The following is a 19,501-nucleotide window of genomic DNA, read 5'->3' as shown; positions in this document are numbered from 1 at the left end:
CCATTGTATATCCTTGCCTCCTTTGTCATAGATTAGTTGACCATAGGTGCATGGGTTTATCTCAGGGCTTTCTATCCTGTTCCATTGATCTATATTCCTGTTTTGTGCCAGTACCATATTGTCTCTATTACTGTAGCCTTGTAGTATTGTCTGAAGTCAGGGAGCCTGATTCCTCCAGCTCCATTTTTATGATTGTTTCCTTAATTTCTCTTTCTGATCTTTCATTGTGAGTGTGTGGGAATGCAAGAGATTTCTGTGCATTAATTTTGTATCCTGAAATTTTACTGAATTCACTGATGAGCTCTAGTAATTTTCTGGTAGCATCTTTAGGATGTTCTATGTATAGTATCATGTCATCTGCAAACAGCAATGACTGTTTTTCTTCTTTTGCAATTTGGATTCCTTTTATTTCTTTTTCTTCTCTGATTGCCATGGCTAGGAATTCCAAAACTATGTTGAATAAGAGTGGCGAGAGTGGATATCCTTGTCTCTTTCCTGATCTTAGAGGAAATGCTGTCACTTTTTTTAACATTGAGAATTATGTTTGCTGTGGGTTTGTTGTATATGGCCTTTATTATGTTGAGGTTGGTTCCCCCTATGCCCACTTTCTGCAGAGTTTTTATCATAAATCGGTGTTGAATTATGTCAAAAGCTTTTTCTGCATCTATTGAGATGATCATGTTTTTTTATTCTTCAGTTTGTTAATATGGTGTATCACATTGATTGATTTGCACATATTGAAGAATCCTTGCATCCCTGGGATAAGTCCCACTTGATCATGATGTATGATCTTTTTAATGTGTTGTTGGATTCTGTTTGCTACTATTTTGTTGAGGATTTTTGCATCTATATTCATCAGTGATATGGGTCTATAATTTTCTTATTCCTAGGTATTTTATTCTTTTTGTTGCAATTGTGAATGGGATTGTTTCCTCAATTTCTCTTTCTGATCTTTCATTGTTAGTGTATAGGACTGCAAGAGATTTCTGCTCATTCATTTTGTACCCTGTAACTTTACCAAATTCATTGATTAGCTCTAGTTGTTTTCTGGTGGCCTTTTTAGGGTTATCTATGTATAGTGTCATGTTATCCACAATGACAGTTTTACTTCTTTTGCAATTTGGATTCCTTTTACTTCTTCTTCTTCTCTGATTGCCATGGCTAGGAATTCCAAAACTATGTTGAATAAGAGTGGCGAGAGTGGATATCCTTGTCTCGTGCTGTTGGATTCTGTTTGCTAGTATTTTGTTGAGGATTTTTGCAACTATGTTCATCAGTGATATTGGTCTATAATTTTCTTTTTTGTAGTATCCTTGTCTGGTTTTGGTATCAGGGTGATGGTGGCCTCGTAGAATGAGTTTGGGAGTGTTCCTTCCTGTGTAATTTTTTGGAAGAGTTTGAGGAGGATGGGTGTTAGCTCTTCTCTAAATGTTTGATCGAATTCACCTGTGAATCCATCTGGTCCTGGACTTTTGTTTGTTGGAAGATTTTAAATCACAGTTTCAATTTCATTACTTGTGATTGGTCTGTTCATATTTTCTCTTCCTTCCTGGTTCAGTCTTGGAAGGTTATACCTAAGAATTTGTCCATTTCTTCTAGGTTGTCCATTTTTTTGGCATAGAGTTGCTTGTAGTAGTATCTTATGATGCTTTGTATTTCTGCAGTGCCTGTTGTAACTTCTTTTCATTTCTAATTTTATTGATTTGAGTCTTCTCCCTCTTTTACTTGATGAGTCTGGCTAAAGGTTTATCAATTTTGTTTGTTTTCTCAAAGAATCAGCTTTTAGTTTTATTGATCTTTGCTATTGTTTTCTTTCCATTCCATTTATTTCTGCTCTGTCTTTATGATTTCTTTCCTACTGCTAACTTTGGGGTTTTGTTTTTCCTTTCCTTAGATCCCTTAGGTGTAAGGTTAGATTGTTTATTTGAGATTTTTCTTGTTTCTTGAGGTAGGATTGTATTGCTATAAACTTCCCTCTTAGTACTGCTTTTGTTGCATCCCATAGGTTTTGGATTGTCATGTTTTCATTGTCATTTCTCTCTAGGTATATTTTGATTTCCTCTTTGATTTCTTCAATGTTCTCTTGGTTATTTAGTAACGTATTGTTTAGCCTCCATGTGTTTGTGTTTTTTACATTTTTTCCCCTGTAATTCATTTCTAATCTCATAGCATTGTGGTTGGAAAAGATGCTTGATATGATTTCAGTTTTCTTAAGTTTACCAAGGCTTGATTTGTGACCCAAGATGTGATCTATCCTGGCGAATGTGCCGTGTGCACTTGAGAAGAAAGTGTAATCTGCTCTTTTAGTATGGAGTGTCCTATAAGTGTCAATTAAATCTATCTGGCCTATTGTGTCATTTTAAGCTTGTGTTTCCTTATTAATTTTCTGTTTGGATAATCTGTTCATTGGTGTGAGGTGTTAAAATCCTCCACTATTTTTGTGTTACTGTTGATTTCCTCTCTTATAGCTGTTAGCATTTGCCTTATTTATTGAGGTGCTCCTATGTTGGGTGCATATATAATTGTGATATCTTCCTCTTGGATTGATCCCTTGATCATTATGTAGTGTCCTTCCTTGTTTCTTGTAATATTCTTTAAAGTCTATTTTATCTGATATGAGTATTGCTACTCCAGCTTTTTATGACTTCCATTTGCTTGGAGTATCTTTTTCCATCTCCTCACTTTCAGTCTGTATGTGTCCCTAGGTCTGAAGTGGGCCTCTTGTTGACAGCATATATGTGGGTCTTGTTTTTGTATCCATTCAGCAAGCCTGTGTCTTTTGGTTGGAGCATTTAATCCATTCACATTTAAGGTAATTATTGATATGTATGTTCCTATTACCATTTTCTTAATTGTTTTGGGTTTGTTTTTGTAGGTCCTTTTCTTCTCTTGTGTTTTCCACTTAGAAAAGTTTCCTTAGCATTTTTTGTAAAGCTGGTTTGGTGGTGCTGAATTCTCTTAGCTTTTGCTTGTCTGAAAAATTTTTGATTTCTCCTTCGGATATGAATGAGATCCTTGCCAGGTAGAGTAATCTTGGTTATAGATTCTTCCCTTTCATCACTTTAAATATATCATGCCACTCGCTTCTGGCTTGTAGAGTTTCTGCTGAGAAATCAGCTGTTAACCTTATGGGAGTTCTCTTGTATGTTATTTGTCATTTTACCCCTGTTGCTTTTAATAATTTTTATTTTTCTTTAATTTTTGTCAATTTGATTATTATATTTCTTGGTGTGTTTCTCCTTGGGTTTATCCTGCCTGGGACTCTCTGTGCTTCCTGGAATTGGGTGGCTATTTCCTTTCCCATGTTAGGGAAGTTTTTGACTATAATCTCTTCAAATATTTTCTCTTGTCCTTTCTCTCTCTCTTCTCCTTCTGGGATCCCTATAATGCGAATGTTTTTGCATTTAATGTTGTCCCAGATGTCTCTTAGGCTGTCTTCACTTCTTTTCATTCTTTTTTCTTTATTCTGTTCCACAGCAGTGAATTCCACCATTCTGTCTTCAGGTCACATATCCGTTCTTCTGCCTCAGTTATTCTGCTATTGATTCCTTCTAGTGTATTTTTCATTTCAGTTATTATATTGTTGATCTCTGTTTGGCTGTTCTTTAATTCTTCTAGGTGTTTGTTCTTTAATTCTTCTAGGTCTTTGTTAATCATTTCTTGCATCTTCTCGATCTTTGCCTCCATTCTTTTTCTGAGGTCCTGGATCATCTTCACTATCATTATTCCGAATTCTTTTTCTGGAAGGTTGCCTATCTCCACTTCATTTAGTTGTTTTTCTGGGGTTTTATCTTGTTCCTTCATCTGGTAAATAGTCCTCTGCCTTTTAATTTTGTCTACCTTTCTGTGAATGTGGTTTTTGTTCCACAGGCTGCAGGATTGTAGTTCTTCTTGCTTCTGCTCTGCTTGTGTTGGAGGGTCCCCTGCAGGGGGCTGGGGTGGTGGTGGCTGTGGCTCACCACAGGGACAAGGACACTAGCAGCAGAAGTTCTGGGATGCACTCCTTGGCATGAGCCCTCCCAGCGTCCACCATTAACCCTACCAAAGAGCCTGTAGTCCTCGTTCAATTCTTACACCATCATCACTGTTATTATTATTATTGCCATTTTATAATTGAGGATGCTGAAACTCAGATTAAGTCATTTGCTGGAGGTTACACAGCTAACAAAGGACTGGATTGTAACATAAGTCCCTTGAATCCAAGCCTTTCAGCAGCATCATCTCTTCCTCATCACCATCTGGCTGCTTCCAAAGTTTCTGTTCAAATTTGTACCACATCTCTTTGTCCCTGAAAGCCTTTTAAGACTGATCCTCTTGGTGCTTCTCACTACCATCCAGAATTGACATATATTTTTAATTCCATATTCACTCACAATTAAATAGTCATAAAAATTTAGAGCTGGGAGAGATCATGTATTTCATCTAGTCCAATACCTTAATTCATCCATTATTCACTCATTCATCAACTCAATAAATATTTAATGAACACTTACTATGTAATAGTCACTGTGCTGAGTTATGGTTGAACATCACAGACATAATCTCTGCCTGAAGAGACTGCAGTCCTCATTTACAGATATTGGAACTGAAATTTAGAGAATTAGAGGGAGCTATCCTACATCACATAGTAAATTTGCTTATTTGTTTTTGAATATCCTGCATTTGTGTCTTATGTTTCTCCCTAGGTTGGGAGCTCTGTGGGGCCACAACACCCTTTTCTGCTTCCTTTAATCCTAGGAATCAGGACAGCTTCGTAGCACCAACAGTATAAGTAAAGGTAGACTGACCATTGATTGTCTGACTATTGGTATGTCTGTACTTTGGAGGCTGTACAGTTTTCAATGATATTTTTCCCCCTTCCATATCTCTTTCCACAATCTGCTCTTCTCAAAGCCATCTGGAAATCTAAGGTATCCTTGAATCCCCCATGGAACAGAGTATTTAGAGGAGAGAATGTGACTCTTACATGTAGAGGGAACAATTTCCTTGAAAATGACTCCATTTTGTGGACTCACAACAAAAACCCTTTGGAAGTAAATACTTCACGTTGGGACATCATGAATGCAAGCATCCAGGACAGTGGGGAATATAGATGCCAAAGCAAAGGAGTTTCCATGAGTGAACCTGTGTACCTATATGTCATCAGTGGTAAGTTCCAGGGTTATGTAAATATCAGTTCTCTCATGTGAGGAATGGCCTATATGAAGATGGGGAGAAAGCAAGTTATTCCAAGGCTTAGGGCACCAAGGTGGGACTCATGGTCTCTCACCAGACCTGTCCATCTCTCTTCTTCTACCTCTACTCCTTCTGTTCAGCCATACTGCCTTCTTTCAAGATTCTGGCAATCTCCCAGTGTTACTTCTCTACTCTATTTCACTTCTGACTATCTATTCTACATAGGTGCAGATGCATGTTTTATGGTCAAATGGCATGTTGGATATGTGAACATTGCAAAGAGCTGTATATGTTAAATAGGATCAAAAGATTGATTTAAATATTTGCTCTGCAATTTCCATGTATCACAACTTGAATATTAAGTTGCACTCTTCATTTTGAAAGATCTCTCTGTACATTCCTCATGTCCTCTGCTTTTACTTAAGAACAAATCTTATGTTTGCTTCATCTTTATCACACTCCTACTGTCAACAATTAGTGCAGCATGCTCAGGCACATGTGAGTTAGTTCATAAATGTTGAATGAACAAAGCAATGATTTCATTTGCATGGCTAGCTCATTGTTATATTTTGCTTTATGTTTTTCAAAAAATATTTTAAAGCATAAACATACTTTGTATTTTTCTCGAGTAAAAAGAGATGTTTCAACAGCTGTGTACAAATTCCAAATAGAAACTAAAGCAGTGTAAAATATCTTCTTTATTTCTTTTGGAGTAGATTCTAGAAAAGTCCTCAAGGATCGCTCCTAAATAAAATATGCTTGTGCAACCTAGCCACATTTCCATTGAAAAGTCTCCTTTGGTGAGTGCTTTTCAATTCTTAAAATAACATTAGCCATGCAACCTGACTCTTATATTTTACTGACTCATTATTGACAAACGTTTGTTGAGAACCTACCAACTCCTAGGTATTGTGTTAGGCACTGGAAATACGATGTAAGGAACAGACATGCACCAGACCTCTGAAGTATAGAGCCCAATGAGGAAAAGTACATCCAATCAGTAATTACACAAATAACTAATTAAAAGTGTGATACATATTCTGAAGAAGTCAGGGGCTAACTGTGACTAATAGTACTGGGAAGCACCTATAAGGTTAGAGAGGACAAAACAGACACTCTCCTAGGCTAAGACTCCCCAGGCAGAGTAGGTTTATTTTCCCCTTAGTGACTAAATGCAACAATGGAGCTGAGTGGGATAATGGGTTTCAGACCTTCTATGGGTGGGTTCATTATAAAGGTCAGCGATGTTGTGGTCCCAGAATTACTTTTCAGGAGGAGAGAGGATTTATCAATAGAGGAGACAGGCTGTAAGCATTATTTTGTGTTTCCTTTTTATTGACCTTATGAGCCAAGAAATGGGTTAATGATAAAGGTTTCTGACACACACTCTCTGCATGACCTCTTTCATCTATTTTTATTTTATTTTATTTTTATTTACTATTAATTTTATCTATCATTGTTGAATAAATGACAAAACAAATGCTCTTCAGACTGGCTGCTCCTTCAGGCCTCTGCTGAGATGGTGTTGGAGGGTGAGCACCTCTTCCTCAGGTGCCATGGCTGGAGGAATCTGAATGTCTACAAGGTGACTTACTTCAAGAATGACAAAGCCTTTAAGTACTGGTATGAGAACCACAACATCTCCATTACCAGCGCCACAACAGGGGACAGTGGCACCTATTACTGCATGGGCACAATTCAGAAGATACGCTATACTTCTAATCACCTCAGCATTGAAATTAAAAAAGGTAAGTTGGTGAAGGAAAAGGAAGGAGTCCATAGCAGGGGAAAGGATAAAGAACATTTGAGCCTAAAGTGATAGCAGCTGTAGAATGGGGGCAGCTGTGATTCCTTGGAAAGTCTATTAGACTTGCAATGAGGGGACCAGGGGTAGAGTGTATCCCTCAGTCTTAGATTCCTTACTTGTTCAATGGCAACAGTGATACCTGCTCACATGGAATTTTTATAAATATTAAATGTAATATTTGTGAAATGGATTGTTAAATACTAGCCAAGCAAAGTCATCTGTTGCTCCTGGGGTGAAACTTATATTTATCAAATTGAAAGAGAGTTTCAAAGTTGAAGGAACAAAGGCTATAAAGAGCTTGAAGAGTCTATTCTAGCCTAGGAGGGATGGGAAAGGAAACCAACAAGTCAATAGGCTGTGTGCCTGTGAATTAGGAGATGAGAGAGATGGCTTGATGAGGAAAGAATAGGCAGGTGGGCTGCCTCTCTAGTCAATGAAAAAGGCTGTTCTTTCCAAACTTCATATAAAAAAGTGAGCCTTTGAAATATTTGCCTTTCAATTAAGAAATCAGACTTTTGCTTGGTGGACTTTGCTCATGCTAATATCTTAAAAAGCAAGAGACCAGAAGCCAGAATTCAGCTCTAATGGTTGCTCTCTGTTAACTAATTTGAGACCTGCTATTTTATTGTTGCTGGGCTTCTAGTACCCTTATCTGTAAAATAAAGGATTTGGACTAGACTCCACTAGAATCACTTGGGGAATTAAAAAAAAAATTGGTGTCTGTATATCATCCCTTGAGATTCTGATTTAATTGGTTTGGAATGAGGCCTGGGCATCAGTATTTAAAATCTCTTTCAGGTAATGGTAATATGCAGCCAGTGTTGAGAGCCATCAGTCTAAGTGATCTGTAAGTAATTTCTGGCTGTAATATTCTAGGGTTCTATAATTCTAGAGCAATCACAAAAAATCAGTACTTTGCAAATAGAGTAACGGAATCACAAAACAGTGGAATTGGAAGGCAACTAGTCCAATATCTTCATTTCAATCAACAGACATGCAATAAATTATGACTGATTGATTGACTGATTGAGAAATAAGGCACTGGTGACCCCCTGCCCTCATTCTGTCTCCTTTCCACCTCTGAATCATATGTGGATGTTGGTCTTGTCAGCTCCAAGGAACTGGCCATCTTTCCTATGACCTTTCCCCTTGGGCATACTGGCTAGACAAACCATTAGACAGGGTCTGTGGGGGAAATACTCAGGACTCCCTAGGGCTCCAGGGAGCACAGACTGAGGAACCCAAACTCATGAGTGTTTTCTCTCTGCTCCTGGATGGCATATCATGCTAGAAAATGAAAGACCATGTTGAGTCCTTCTCTTAGGGAGGATGACACCCTTAAACTCATTTTTCAGTTTCTAATATGAGTTATGTTTCTTGTTTCCACTCCAGGTCCCCAAAGCAAATATTTCTGGCTACAATTTCTTATCCCATTGTTGGTGAAGATTCTGTTTGTTGTGGACACAGCGTTGTTTATCTCGACCCAGCAGCAGTTCACATTTCTCTTGAAGATTAAGAGAACCAGGAAAGGCAACAAATTTATGGACCCAGAGCCCAGACCAGAACCCCCAAAGAACTGATGTTACTGCTCAAGAAACATCTGCAGAGCAATTTTTTTCTGGCATTAGCAATTGCTTCTTAATTGTTAAACACAGCTCACAAGGTACCAAGTGCTCAAGGCTTTACAGAACTGCTTCATTAAACCAATCAAAACTGGTCAAGTGGCATGTAATAGTAAGTGCTCAATAAACATCATTTAAATAAGTAAAAGAATGAATAGATTCATTTATTAGTATTAAAAGAGATGTACAACTTGAATAAAAGAAGTATGAAACCACGTAACATGACATTCCTAAGTATTTTAGGCTTGCTAATTTCTTTTCTGCTTCTAGAGGCAAGAACCATGAAGTTCTAGATTAGAAATGTTCTCTCTTCTAATGTTCTCTCCATTGTAAGTCTGAGCTAGGAATGAGAAGACATGGTAGGATGCTGATGAAGTTGATCATTTTTTATGCTCTCTCTTCAACTTACTATCATATGAACTTCTAGTTCTTGGCAGAACCTGGGGCAGGCTTGAGCCATAGGTCTCTGGGGATGAGGCTGAGTCTAAGATTTCCCTGGGATTGTTTCACTCCTCTAATAGCTCCCTAATTTCAATCTTGTATACCCTCTTACAGCACCTGAATTAAGCATCTTAGTGAAATTTTAGCAAATAATAATCATAACTCTCACTCTGAAAACAGTCCAGGACTGAAAAAGATCTCAGACAAAGACACAATCTTTGCTCTCCCACTCACATCCCACCTCTGCTTATGGAGACAGTTATAGTGGGGGCCTGGGGAAAGCATTAGGGAGGAGAGGCAACATACTATCAGTGCTGACCAAGAGTCCACAACAGGCAACAGAAGATCAGAGCACCTTTAGTTTACCTGTGTTTTCGAACAATTAATAACATAACATAAGGACGAAGTGAACTAGGGGGAAAATTTGTAAATATCTATGAGACTGACAAGGCCCATTTTCTCCGAAGGATGTTTGGGGCCATAAAGCAGAGAATAATTATTAAAGCTTTTTTTAAAAAATATAGGTATTTGGTGTTGAGGTGGGGGAAATTTTCCCCTTGACCTCTCGAGTTTTTGTGGCTGAACTAATAATAAAATTTACACAAGACAAATTAGCAAGAGAAAAAGAAATACTTTTTAATTCATGTGCACAGAGGTCTCATAGAAATGGGACCTAAAAAGTGGTCAAAGCAGGCAGCTTTTATACTTTTTAGACAAAGAAATGACACATTTGAGAGGAATTGACAGGACAAAGAAGCTTAGTATTGGGGTGCTCAATTCGTGAAGAATCTAAACAGAGTTTGGGCTTGAGGTGGTAAATAAAATAAGTAACAAGGTTTGTTTATATAGGCTTCTAAGCCCCGAATTCCCTCTCTCTGGCAATAAGGGTGTCCTTCTACCTCCAGATGCAAGGAGTATACCTCTCATGTGCGAGACTTATTTCCTACTTTCAGGAAGATAGAAATATATATGGAAAAGAATAAGAAAAAATATGAGGATATATCCTTTTTCATATTCTTTTCCATTATGGTTTATCACAGGATATTGAATATAGTTCCCTGTGCTATGCAGCAGGACCTTGTTGTTTATCCATTCTATATATAATAATTTGCATCTGCTAATCCCAAACTCCCAATCCATCCATCTCTGATTCTTAAGTAACTTTAATTCAAAATAATCAATATGTCATTGTGGCATATTTAGGGGCAGCCCACCCGAAGCCTCAACACTAGTATGAACCTCCTTAACACTGTCCCTTTTTTAAAAAATCATTTCAGAGAGATAGGAAATGACCAGATTCTCAGGGAACGGCCTTGGCACTTGGCTTTGTGTAAAGAAGCCTGGTGAGTGGAGAAGAGATTTTTCCTGCAACCATAGGCCAGGAAAAGTCCCTACAGGAAGCTCCTTGGTGTTGTTCCTGGACACTTCCCTACCTTTAAGGAAAGATAGGAGGTCTGTTAGAAGTTATAGCCTTGAGACCACAGTCTTACAGAACATTCATTAACAACATCTTGTCTCACAGTGTTTAACACACAGCTATGCATCAGGCTAGAGGGCAAGTTACTTCCTCCTTTATTTGGTCTGAGGCCAAGTGACCCAGAGTTAAGAATTGAGAGAGACTGAACATGGATAGAAAGTCGAGGCTTTATAAGCTTCAGATACATCTTCTGAGGGATTTTCTGAGTCTCTGAGTGACTTTTACTTCTATTTTCACTTTACCTCCAATTCACTTTTACCTCCATTTTCATCCTCACTCCCAGCTTGCAAGGGCTATGGACAGAGCACAAACCTGGAAGTTCGAGCTGTTGTTAACCAGCTGTGTGACTGCGGCAAGCAAGTTCTTGCCAGTCTCTGAGATTTCATTTCTTCTTTGTAACAAGGGGCGTTTGGACTAGGTGGTCTCTAAGCTTACTTTGAGCCCATTTTGTCCTTCATTACGTGGGAAGGCAGTTCTATGTGGTGACTCTCCAGCACAAAGGCTCAGAACACATTCCCAAAAAAGCTCCGGTGTGAATTTCTCCTTCATCCTCTACACAGTGGTCTCTCCCTTCATTGTGCTCTCCCATGTATCTAAATTTCAGGTTCATATCAGACTTATGTCTACCATTTATTTCCACATTTTTTCTTCCTGATATTCATACATCTGTTCCATAGGGAATGTGGAACACACAGTGAGGTCTTGAGTATTTTGTGGACCCCCAAAATATGGCATTTATAAAGGTGTTTTTTATTTTAATATACATAAAGTCTATCTGTGCCAGAGAGGAAGTATGGATGTTATACAAATGATTAGAATAGAAATAATTCACCCCAGCTTCACCCTTGGGGCTTCCTCTGTTACCTCCAATATCTTACCAGATTGGTCTAGGCCAGTCCATAGAGCAAATTTATTTCCCATGATTGCTCTTCCAAATTGTCTGCTACAAAATGTCACAAACTCCCAATAATTAGGATTGGTTTTTGAAAATCAAGTTGGTAGCTCCCTACTAGTGGCCAATGGAAGACAAATTTCCTTGGCTACCTCAAGAGTAGAAATTCGGACAAAAGATACACCTTGTATTCTGGGAAATTGAGTACTTGAAGAAAAGCTCTGCTCTTTCTCTCTTCTCATTAAATGGGAAATGGGAGAAAAAGAGCATCTCCTTGAAGTCAGAGATGGGAGCTTTATGCTGAGAATAGCAGAGGTACTCGCCAGCCTGGGTGCTCAGAGAAACTCAGAAAGTAGTATTGTCTCCCTGCCTTAACTTGTCTACCCAGCCCTGGACAGTTAGTTACCAAGCCCAAGTCCCTATCTGGTGCCTTATCAGAAACTGACACTGGTCAGCAGACCTTTACCTAACAGCTTTATCTAGACTAAGCAGAACACAATGAAAAAAAAAATTTAACTGCTTTTTTGGCTATCCTTGGCTATCCTAACAGAAACAAACTGACTATCATTTCTAGAAATCTGGTCACAAAGGCAAAGATACCTTTTATCTCTGGTCAGATAGCACACGCCAGTGTTTCTTGGCAAAGCAAGACATGTTAACTTGACTTAGAAGATCTGTCAATTTCCACTGGCTTGTCCTATCCTCAGCACCCAGCTAACTTCATGTCACTCTTACAAGTGATAACTTGCCTCTGCAGCATCACCCCATGGGATCAGCTGGATTCTGGAGACTGCAAGAACTGGGTTTCAAACTCAGGTTATACCTGTTCTTCAGTATAGAAGGCCAGAGTGGAGTGAAAGGATGAGGGAGAGAGGACCAGGGCATAAGCCTTCACTTTCTGTGATGCTCAAACATGAAATGCTGTTTTTTACCTCAGGTTTTAAGTTGGCAGTGTCTAATAAGAAATTTCTGAAGATTAACCTCTGACAGCTTAGAAACTTACTGGAAAACTTTTTCATTAAGTCAAGCTTCAGACTTCTGCTCATTAATAAATAATTTCAGAAGTTGTAGTTAAAGTGCTTACATTTATAACACTATTTCAAAGATTTAGGTCTACCCTGCAAAAGGAACTATGATTTTGCTTGGCTTCTTCCAGCCTCCATCCTCTTTCACTCCTGCGCTGGAGATGTGAAAAGCATTGAACTGTTCAGCATGCTCTCCTTTCCAAATTGGAGTTTTCTCACCTAGGCATCTTGGGACTATGGACAACCCACTTCTGTGTTCTAGTAGCTGATGATTTTTTGCTTTCCCACATTTGTACTCCTCATTTCCAGGAATGGTCAGTTAGGGCAGTTCTATCCAATTGGGGAGTGTTGTTGTTGTGTGTTTTTTTTTGGCCTTCTGAAGAGTCCTCAGGCTGTGATGAGATATTAGTAAGCAGCAAAAACAGATTACAAGAAAGCCTTCAATATCCATAGAAAAGGACATGCATGTGTCTCCACACTTATTTGTTAAAATTTTGCATAAATTACTCATACACCCTGAAGAACAACAACAGAGGTTTTTCTGAGGTGGTTTCCAAACACTTTGTTCATTAGCTTTCTAGAACCTTGCTGGATTTTGTGCTTTACTGGAGTTGTATAACCCAATATATTCTCAGGGCATATGTAGATGTGTGCATGGGTGTGTAACAGAACATAGGTATGAGTGACCCAGGCAGGTAAATCTTTCCCCTATATTCTTAAGTGTATGCCAAGTCATTTTCTATCCTCTCTAAAGGAGGACACAGAGAACCATGTCTACCTCAAATGGAAGTCTCCAGTTTTAGCACCCAATTCAATTTAGTCTATTCTTCTTGATCCCAAACTTAAAGGTATTATTGATACAGCATTAAAATTAATACATATTTACAAAATGTAAGAAAAGGCCTTCAACGACCTCCTCACTGAGAGGAGAGGGCCTTTTGCCCCTGGCTCTGCACAGAGCATCTTTGACTTCCTTATTCCTCAGGCTGTACACGACGGGGTTCAGCAGAGGAGTGATGACAGTGTAGGTCACTGAGATGAGTCTGTCCTACCCCAGGGAACTCTGGGACTTAGGCTTCAGGTAAATGACGGAGGCACATCCATAGTGGATGATGAGGTGGGAGGCGCAGGTGGCAAAGGCCTTCTTCTGACCCTCAGCTGAAGCAATCTTGAGGATGGTGGAGACAATGAGGACATAGGAGATGAAGACCAAGCCCATGGGTAGAACAAGGACAAAAACATTGACAACAAAGTTGATGATATCATTGACAGTGGTGTCTGTGCAGGCCAGCTTCAGCAGGGGTCTCATGTCACAGAAGAAGTGAGAGATGACAAAGGCGTCACAAAAGGGCAGGCCAAAAACAGATGTTACCTGGACAATGGCCATACCCAGGCCAATTCCCAGGGACCCAGATGCCAACTGGATACAGGACTCTTTATCCATGATGACTGAATACTGTAGTCGGTTGCATATGGCCACATAGCAATCATACCCCATGGCTGTGAGCAGGAAGCAGTTATTGATACTAAAGATGAGACAGAAGAAGAGCTGAGTGGCACGGCCTTGGATAGAAATGGGCTGATGAGGACTCAGGAGGCTAGAAAGCATACAGGGAATGATGGCCACAGTGTAGCAGGTCTCAGAGATGGAAAGCATCCTCAGGAAAAAGTACATGGGAGTATAGAGGTGACGGTCCAGGTGAATAACAGTCACAATAATGACGTTGCCAAAGAGAGTCAGCAGGTACAAAGTTAGAAAGACAACAAAGAAACCAAGCCTGTGCTGCCACCCAAAGCTGGGGAAACCTTCAAAAAGGAACTCAGTCACAGCAGTGGAGTTTGGCTTTAGCACTGAGGGAGGTCTAGGTCTAAAAGAGTTGGGCAAAGGGAAGAAATGTGTGATGAGTTAATCATGAAAGACAGTAGGCTGGACCAAGGCCTTCAGTAAAGGGTATGCCCATCCTCTGAGCAATGCCCAAGACCTCAAGGGTCATCAGTGTTCAGCTGTTGGTCACTTGCTCAGAGCTATCATCTTTCTCCCACCCTCTTCTTTGTTACTATGGAAGTGTTACCCCAGGACCCTGGGGTTGATGGCAGAGATAGATCTGAGAAGGAAAGTACAGACACATCAAAAGGAAGATTTGTAGAAATAATTACCTAGCCATTGAAGAGGTGAGTCCAGGTCCAGGAAGAAGCCCAGCTCTATAGTTCCTCCTCCAACACTCTTGATTTAGCCCTCTAAGCATCCAGTGAGGAACAGTGACCTAAGTGAAAGACAAAAGATACCTGAGGCTGATAACCTTTCCACACTGTCAAAATGCACTGTCAATATCAAATGTCCCATGAAGGTCCTAGAGTGGCTTCTCCTCCCCAGAACCCTAGGTCCTAGGCTTCACTTCGCTAAGCCCTGCACTAAAGTCTACTGTGATCATGAAAGACTAAAAAAGGGAGCACTTCTAGATATTCTAAGGCCATGCAGTTATTTAGCTTATTTCCTTGAATTCTAGCCAAAGGCAGGAGAGAGGCTGGAATAAATCTGAGGATATCCCTTCAAGTCGCTTCAAGTAGGGAATGGTTTTCCTAGTGTGAGAACAAAGATAAAGCTCATTTAATCAGTGAAGGAGCAGATGTTCTGTTTTTCACTTTAATTTTGCGTATTCCAAGTTGTGATGAGGATAGAATTGAGCTTATTCCAAGTGAGCTCAGAATTGTAGACTATACTGGAACAGAGTTAACCTTGCCCTTAAACCCAAATCTACTCCTGATTACCCACCATGTTTAACCATTACCTCCATTCAAGAAGGTGAGAACCATCCTAACTATGTCCCTTCCCTTTTCCATCCTGAAGACAGTGCCTCCTGAAATTCTCTCCGCTCTGTCCCCTCCTCTCCATGCTTTCTACCAACACCCAACTTTCAACCACCATCATCATTCTCTATGATGACTGCAATGGTCTCCTAACTAATACCCCCCATTTCAGTTGACCTCAGTCCAAGTCTTCCTTCTGAATGTTGTCATAACATTCTTTTTTCTTCCTCTTTTTTCCTTTAACATCTTTATTGGACGATAATTGCTTTACAATGCTGTGTTAGTTTCTGTTGTATAACAAAGTGAATCAGCTATATGCATACGTATATCCACATATCCCCTCCCTCTTGCGTCTCCCTCCCACCCTCCTTGGTGGTTGCAAAGCGCTGAGCTGATCTCCCTGTGCTATGCAGCTGCTTCCCACTAGCTATCTATTTTACATTTGGTAGTGTATATAAGTCAATGTTACTCTCTCACTTCGTCCCAGCTTCCCCTTCCCCTTCCCTGTGTCCTCAAGTTCATTCTCTACATCTGTGTCTTTATTCCTGTCCTGTCCCTAGGTTCATCAGTCAGAAAGAGAAAAACAAATACTGTATGCTAACATAATATTCTTTTAAAAAAAAGTCTGCTAATGGAGACTTCTTGCATAAATTCCTTCAGTAACCCCTCTAAATTTTAAGCATAATATTTAAACTCATTTATAAATTGAATATAGTAATACTCCACAGAGTTGCCATAAGTATTACATGAGTTAATCTATTTGAGAGTTTGACACGCACTTGATACATAGGAAACCCTTAATAAATAGTAGTTTTATTTGTACTTCTTTTTTTTTTTTTTTTTTTTTTTGGTCACACTGCACAGATCTTAGTTCCCCAACCAGGGATTGAACCTGGGCCCCTGGCAGTGAAAGTGCTGAGTCCTAACCACTGGACCACCAAGGAATTCCCTAGTACTTCTTTTTGTTTTCCACATATGAACCAGTTTAAATATTTAAGAGAAGCAGGAGGAGATAGACAGGCTTCAGCCTAGCATTCTATAGGATGTGTAAAGAAGCCTGTGATTATCCTAGCCTTGATTTCATAAATTTTATCATTTCCCTTGCAATTGTTCATATGGACTTTTTCATACTCTTTAAAAATCTTTCCTGAGGTACACTGATCAGAACAATGCACTGCTACATGTACTATATCAACACAGGTATGAATCAGGTAGAATAAGACTGTCATTTTTGCTTCTAATCCCCTTCTTGAAGATGCCCAACATTTTACTTCTCCCTTAGATCACAGTAGCCCACCCAGCTAATATATCTAAGACTAATATTCAGTGACTTCTAGATTGCATTTCTGGATTATAAGTAATAGTTTGGAATCCATCACTATAAAATCACAATTTTCATTATACTTGCACACTTGATTTGAAAGTCATCCAGGTTATTCTTTTTTTTTTTTTTTAATGGAGTTAGCATAGTCTCCTCAGTCCCTTCTAGTCCTGTGACTGATTTTTTTTTAATTAATTAATTAATTTTCGGCTGAGTTGGGCCTTTGTCGCTGCATGCAGGCTCTCTCTAGTGTCAAGTGGGGGCCACTCTTCGTTGTGGTGCACGGGCTTGTCATTGCGTTGGCTTCTCTTGTTGCGGAGCATGGGCACTAGGCATGCAGGTTTCAGTAGTTGTGGCTTGCGGGCTCTAGAGCGCAGTCTCAGTAGTTGTGGTGCACGGGCTTAGTTGCTCCGCAGCATGTAGGATCTTCCCGGACCAGGGCTCGAACCCGTGTCCCCTGCATTGGTAGGCAGATCCTCAACCACTGCGCCACCAGGGAAGCCCCCATCCACGTTATTCTTATAACTTAATTCCACTTTCTTGGCCAGATCTTACTCATGCTGGTAGCCTACAATATTTCTGTTTCCCTCCTCCTCCAGACCATTAATCAGCTCTAACTGTTGACACCCTAAAAAACTGTACCCAAGAACCATCATGTGGGAGACTCTATCAGATACTACAATCAGTAAAGGGGTGCAGAGTGGGATGGGGAAATAAAAAACATTGGCAAGGGTAGGATTACTCATCTAGGGTGTAGGAAGGAATCATGAGAGACCAAAAAATAGGGAGAGGACAGAAACCTCAAAATTCAGATAATGTCTTTGACTTTGGAATTTTTACTACCTTTTATTTCTTTCAAATAAATGACTCCCCCCACCATAAAAAGTGAAACAAAGCCTGCCCCTGACTTAATCATGGATGAATATACTATTTACATTTTTCCTCCAGTGAAGAGAGCTTATTTATCTCATCATTCTCTGGTTTTTTTGTTTGTTTCCTGTGAATAGTAAAATTTTGCTTCAAATCCAAACAAAACCATTTTTTCAATAGTTCAATGTGTTGAATAGTCACAAAGTATAAGTACTGTGCTAATACTAGGACAACAAAGATGACCAAGGAATGGTCCTTGTCCTCATGGAGCTTAGATTTTTGAACAGCCTTTTGTAAAGGACCCAATTACAGGCCTTTGAAGTCTTATGTCCCTCTTTTCTACGTTAGTTTACACATCCACATTTCCAAAATCATAGAAATCAAAATATTCTCTAGGAGAGATCATGTTCCTCCTTGTATAGACTTATCACTGGCTGTGTGATAACTGAATATATACTATAATAAACATTCTAGCATATCAGGAAGTGAAACTCACCAAGTGGCCTATTTCTTGGGTCTTCTAGAGAGCTGTATTCATTTCTGAGAGTCATACCCCCCACTCTGGGAATTTGACTGCCTGCAAATTAGATATGGCTTTTTACGAATAGTTATAAAATGTTTCCCAGATCATTATCAGTGCCTTTCCTGGTAATTATTTAAAACCTATCAGTTATTTAAATTTAGACCACATTGTAAAAATTTGCTATTTTAGCAAATAGTCTACTTTTTTTTTTTAATCTGAAGGTCACTAATGTCTTACTGAGCAGAGCTATGGTTTAATAGGAATTTCCCCTTCACTGGCAAATCTTTAGATACCTCTTGGATGCAATATATAAAAGAACTGGACAGGAAGGAAACAATGCCTATCCTAGTCTTCCAGTGTCTGAGATTAGACGTGAAGGACAAAGTCACATTAATTTCCTCTAGATTCTCACAGCCCCTCCTCCTGGAAGAAGCTCCTCATTGAGTCACAAAGCAGTAACTCTGGCTTGAGGCTTCTTTATAAGGTGCAAATTGTCTGTTCCAGACTCCTGGGTCTCCTTCCCAAAACAGCACTGACTGCTCCCAAGTGATCAATATCAGAAGACACAATTCCAACAGCAGAATACCTGGAGACCTTATTACTCAGGCAGCTCACTTCCTAATCCTGAGATTAATGTTTTGGAGGGAAGAGTTGCCCTGACCATTACCAGGGCTCCTTCCACCCTTCTACCCTTCCTATTCCTATAAAATTGAAGGAAAGAACTAGTTCTCCTCCATCCCTAGAATGATATTATAAAGACTGTAAGATGTAGATACAGCTTCTAAGTTAGAGAAGAGTTGAGGGGCAAAGATTCCAGAAAGAAAGAAAGAAAAGATATGTGGAAATGTTAGCCTGACACCCAATTCTTTGTAGTTTCCTTGAGGAACTGTAACTTGTTGTCTGTATTCTTTGGTCAAAAGACTGAAAAAATGGCAGTCTCCAAATGCTTAAGGGCTATACCCTAGGCAAGAGGGTAAAGTGGAAATAAGTTAACCCTCACAAAGACTGAATCCAGCTCAATTTTACTTAATACCTATTTTTATTAATTTGCTCTTGCCTTTAGACTAACTACCCAACAGAAGATAAAATAAAACCTTCTCTAGAGGAAGATAATATAATGTACAGACTCAATTTATTTTTACAATTTACAGGTTTTTTTTAAATTTATAACAGAGGTAGGCAAACTACAGCCTACTGGCCCATGAGCTCACCAGTGGTTTTTGTACAGCCTGCAAGCTGTATAATGGTTTTTACATCTATAAATGATATAGAGTGCCCAGGATGTGATAAAAATACAACAAACATACCAGGAAAAAAGACCAAAAGGCTAAAGATCAAGAAGAAGAAAAAAAAAGCACTCAACAGAAACAGACCCCTAAAAAAAATCACTGTATTAAAATTATCAGATACAACTTTAAGATAAATAGATTGTAGCAAATGCACCTAAGGTGACCCTCAATGAGTCACACCCATGTATAATACAATCCTCTCCTCTGGACTGTGGGCAGAACTGTGACTTGCCTCTACTCAAGAGAATAAA

At 39.3% G+C, this 19,501-nt stretch overlaps 2 protein-coding genes across 3 annotated transcripts in view; one reads left to right on the top strand and one right to left on the bottom strand.

Moving 5' to 3' along the window:
• Positions 1 to 8,562, top strand: part of FCER1A (Fc epsilon receptor Ia) — a 10,649-nt gene extending 2,087 nt beyond the window's left edge. The window contains exons 3-5 of one of the 2 annotated variants that reach the window (XM_007105211.1): positions 4,894 to 5,148; positions 6,666 to 6,923; positions 8,375 to 8,562. In XM_007105211.1, coding sequence (XP_007105273.1) covers positions 4,894 to 5,148; positions 6,666 to 6,923; positions 8,375 to 8,562 — 701 coding nt within the window. The remainder of the gene's footprint in view (positions 1 to 4,893; positions 5,149 to 6,665; positions 6,924 to 8,374) is intronic. The other variant, XM_055084266.1, reaches the window with a different exon arrangement.
• A 1,066-nt stretch (positions 8,563 to 9,628) lies between these two features.
• LOC102993475 (olfactory receptor 10J3-like) overlaps positions 9,629 to 19,501 on the bottom strand; it is a 324,817-nt gene continuing 314,944 nt past the window's right edge. The window contains exons 3-4 of the mRNA XM_055084267.1: positions 14,597 to 14,703; positions 9,629 to 14,307 (exon numbers count right to left, since the gene is read on the bottom strand). Coding sequence (XP_054940242.1) covers positions 13,488 to 14,307; positions 14,597 to 14,703 — 927 coding nt within the window. The 3' untranslated portion in view covers positions 9,629 to 13,487. The remainder of the gene's footprint in view (positions 14,308 to 14,596; positions 14,704 to 19,501) is intronic.

The sequence above is a fragment of the Physeter macrocephalus genome, chromosome 4, assembly GCF_002837175.3.
Source record: "Physeter macrocephalus isolate SW-GA chromosome 4, ASM283717v5, whole genome shotgun sequence".
Classification (NCBI taxonomy): Eukaryota; Metazoa; Chordata; class Mammalia; order Artiodactyla; family Physeteridae; genus Physeter; species Physeter macrocephalus.
This window is presented reverse-complemented; position numbering and strand designations above follow the sequence as displayed.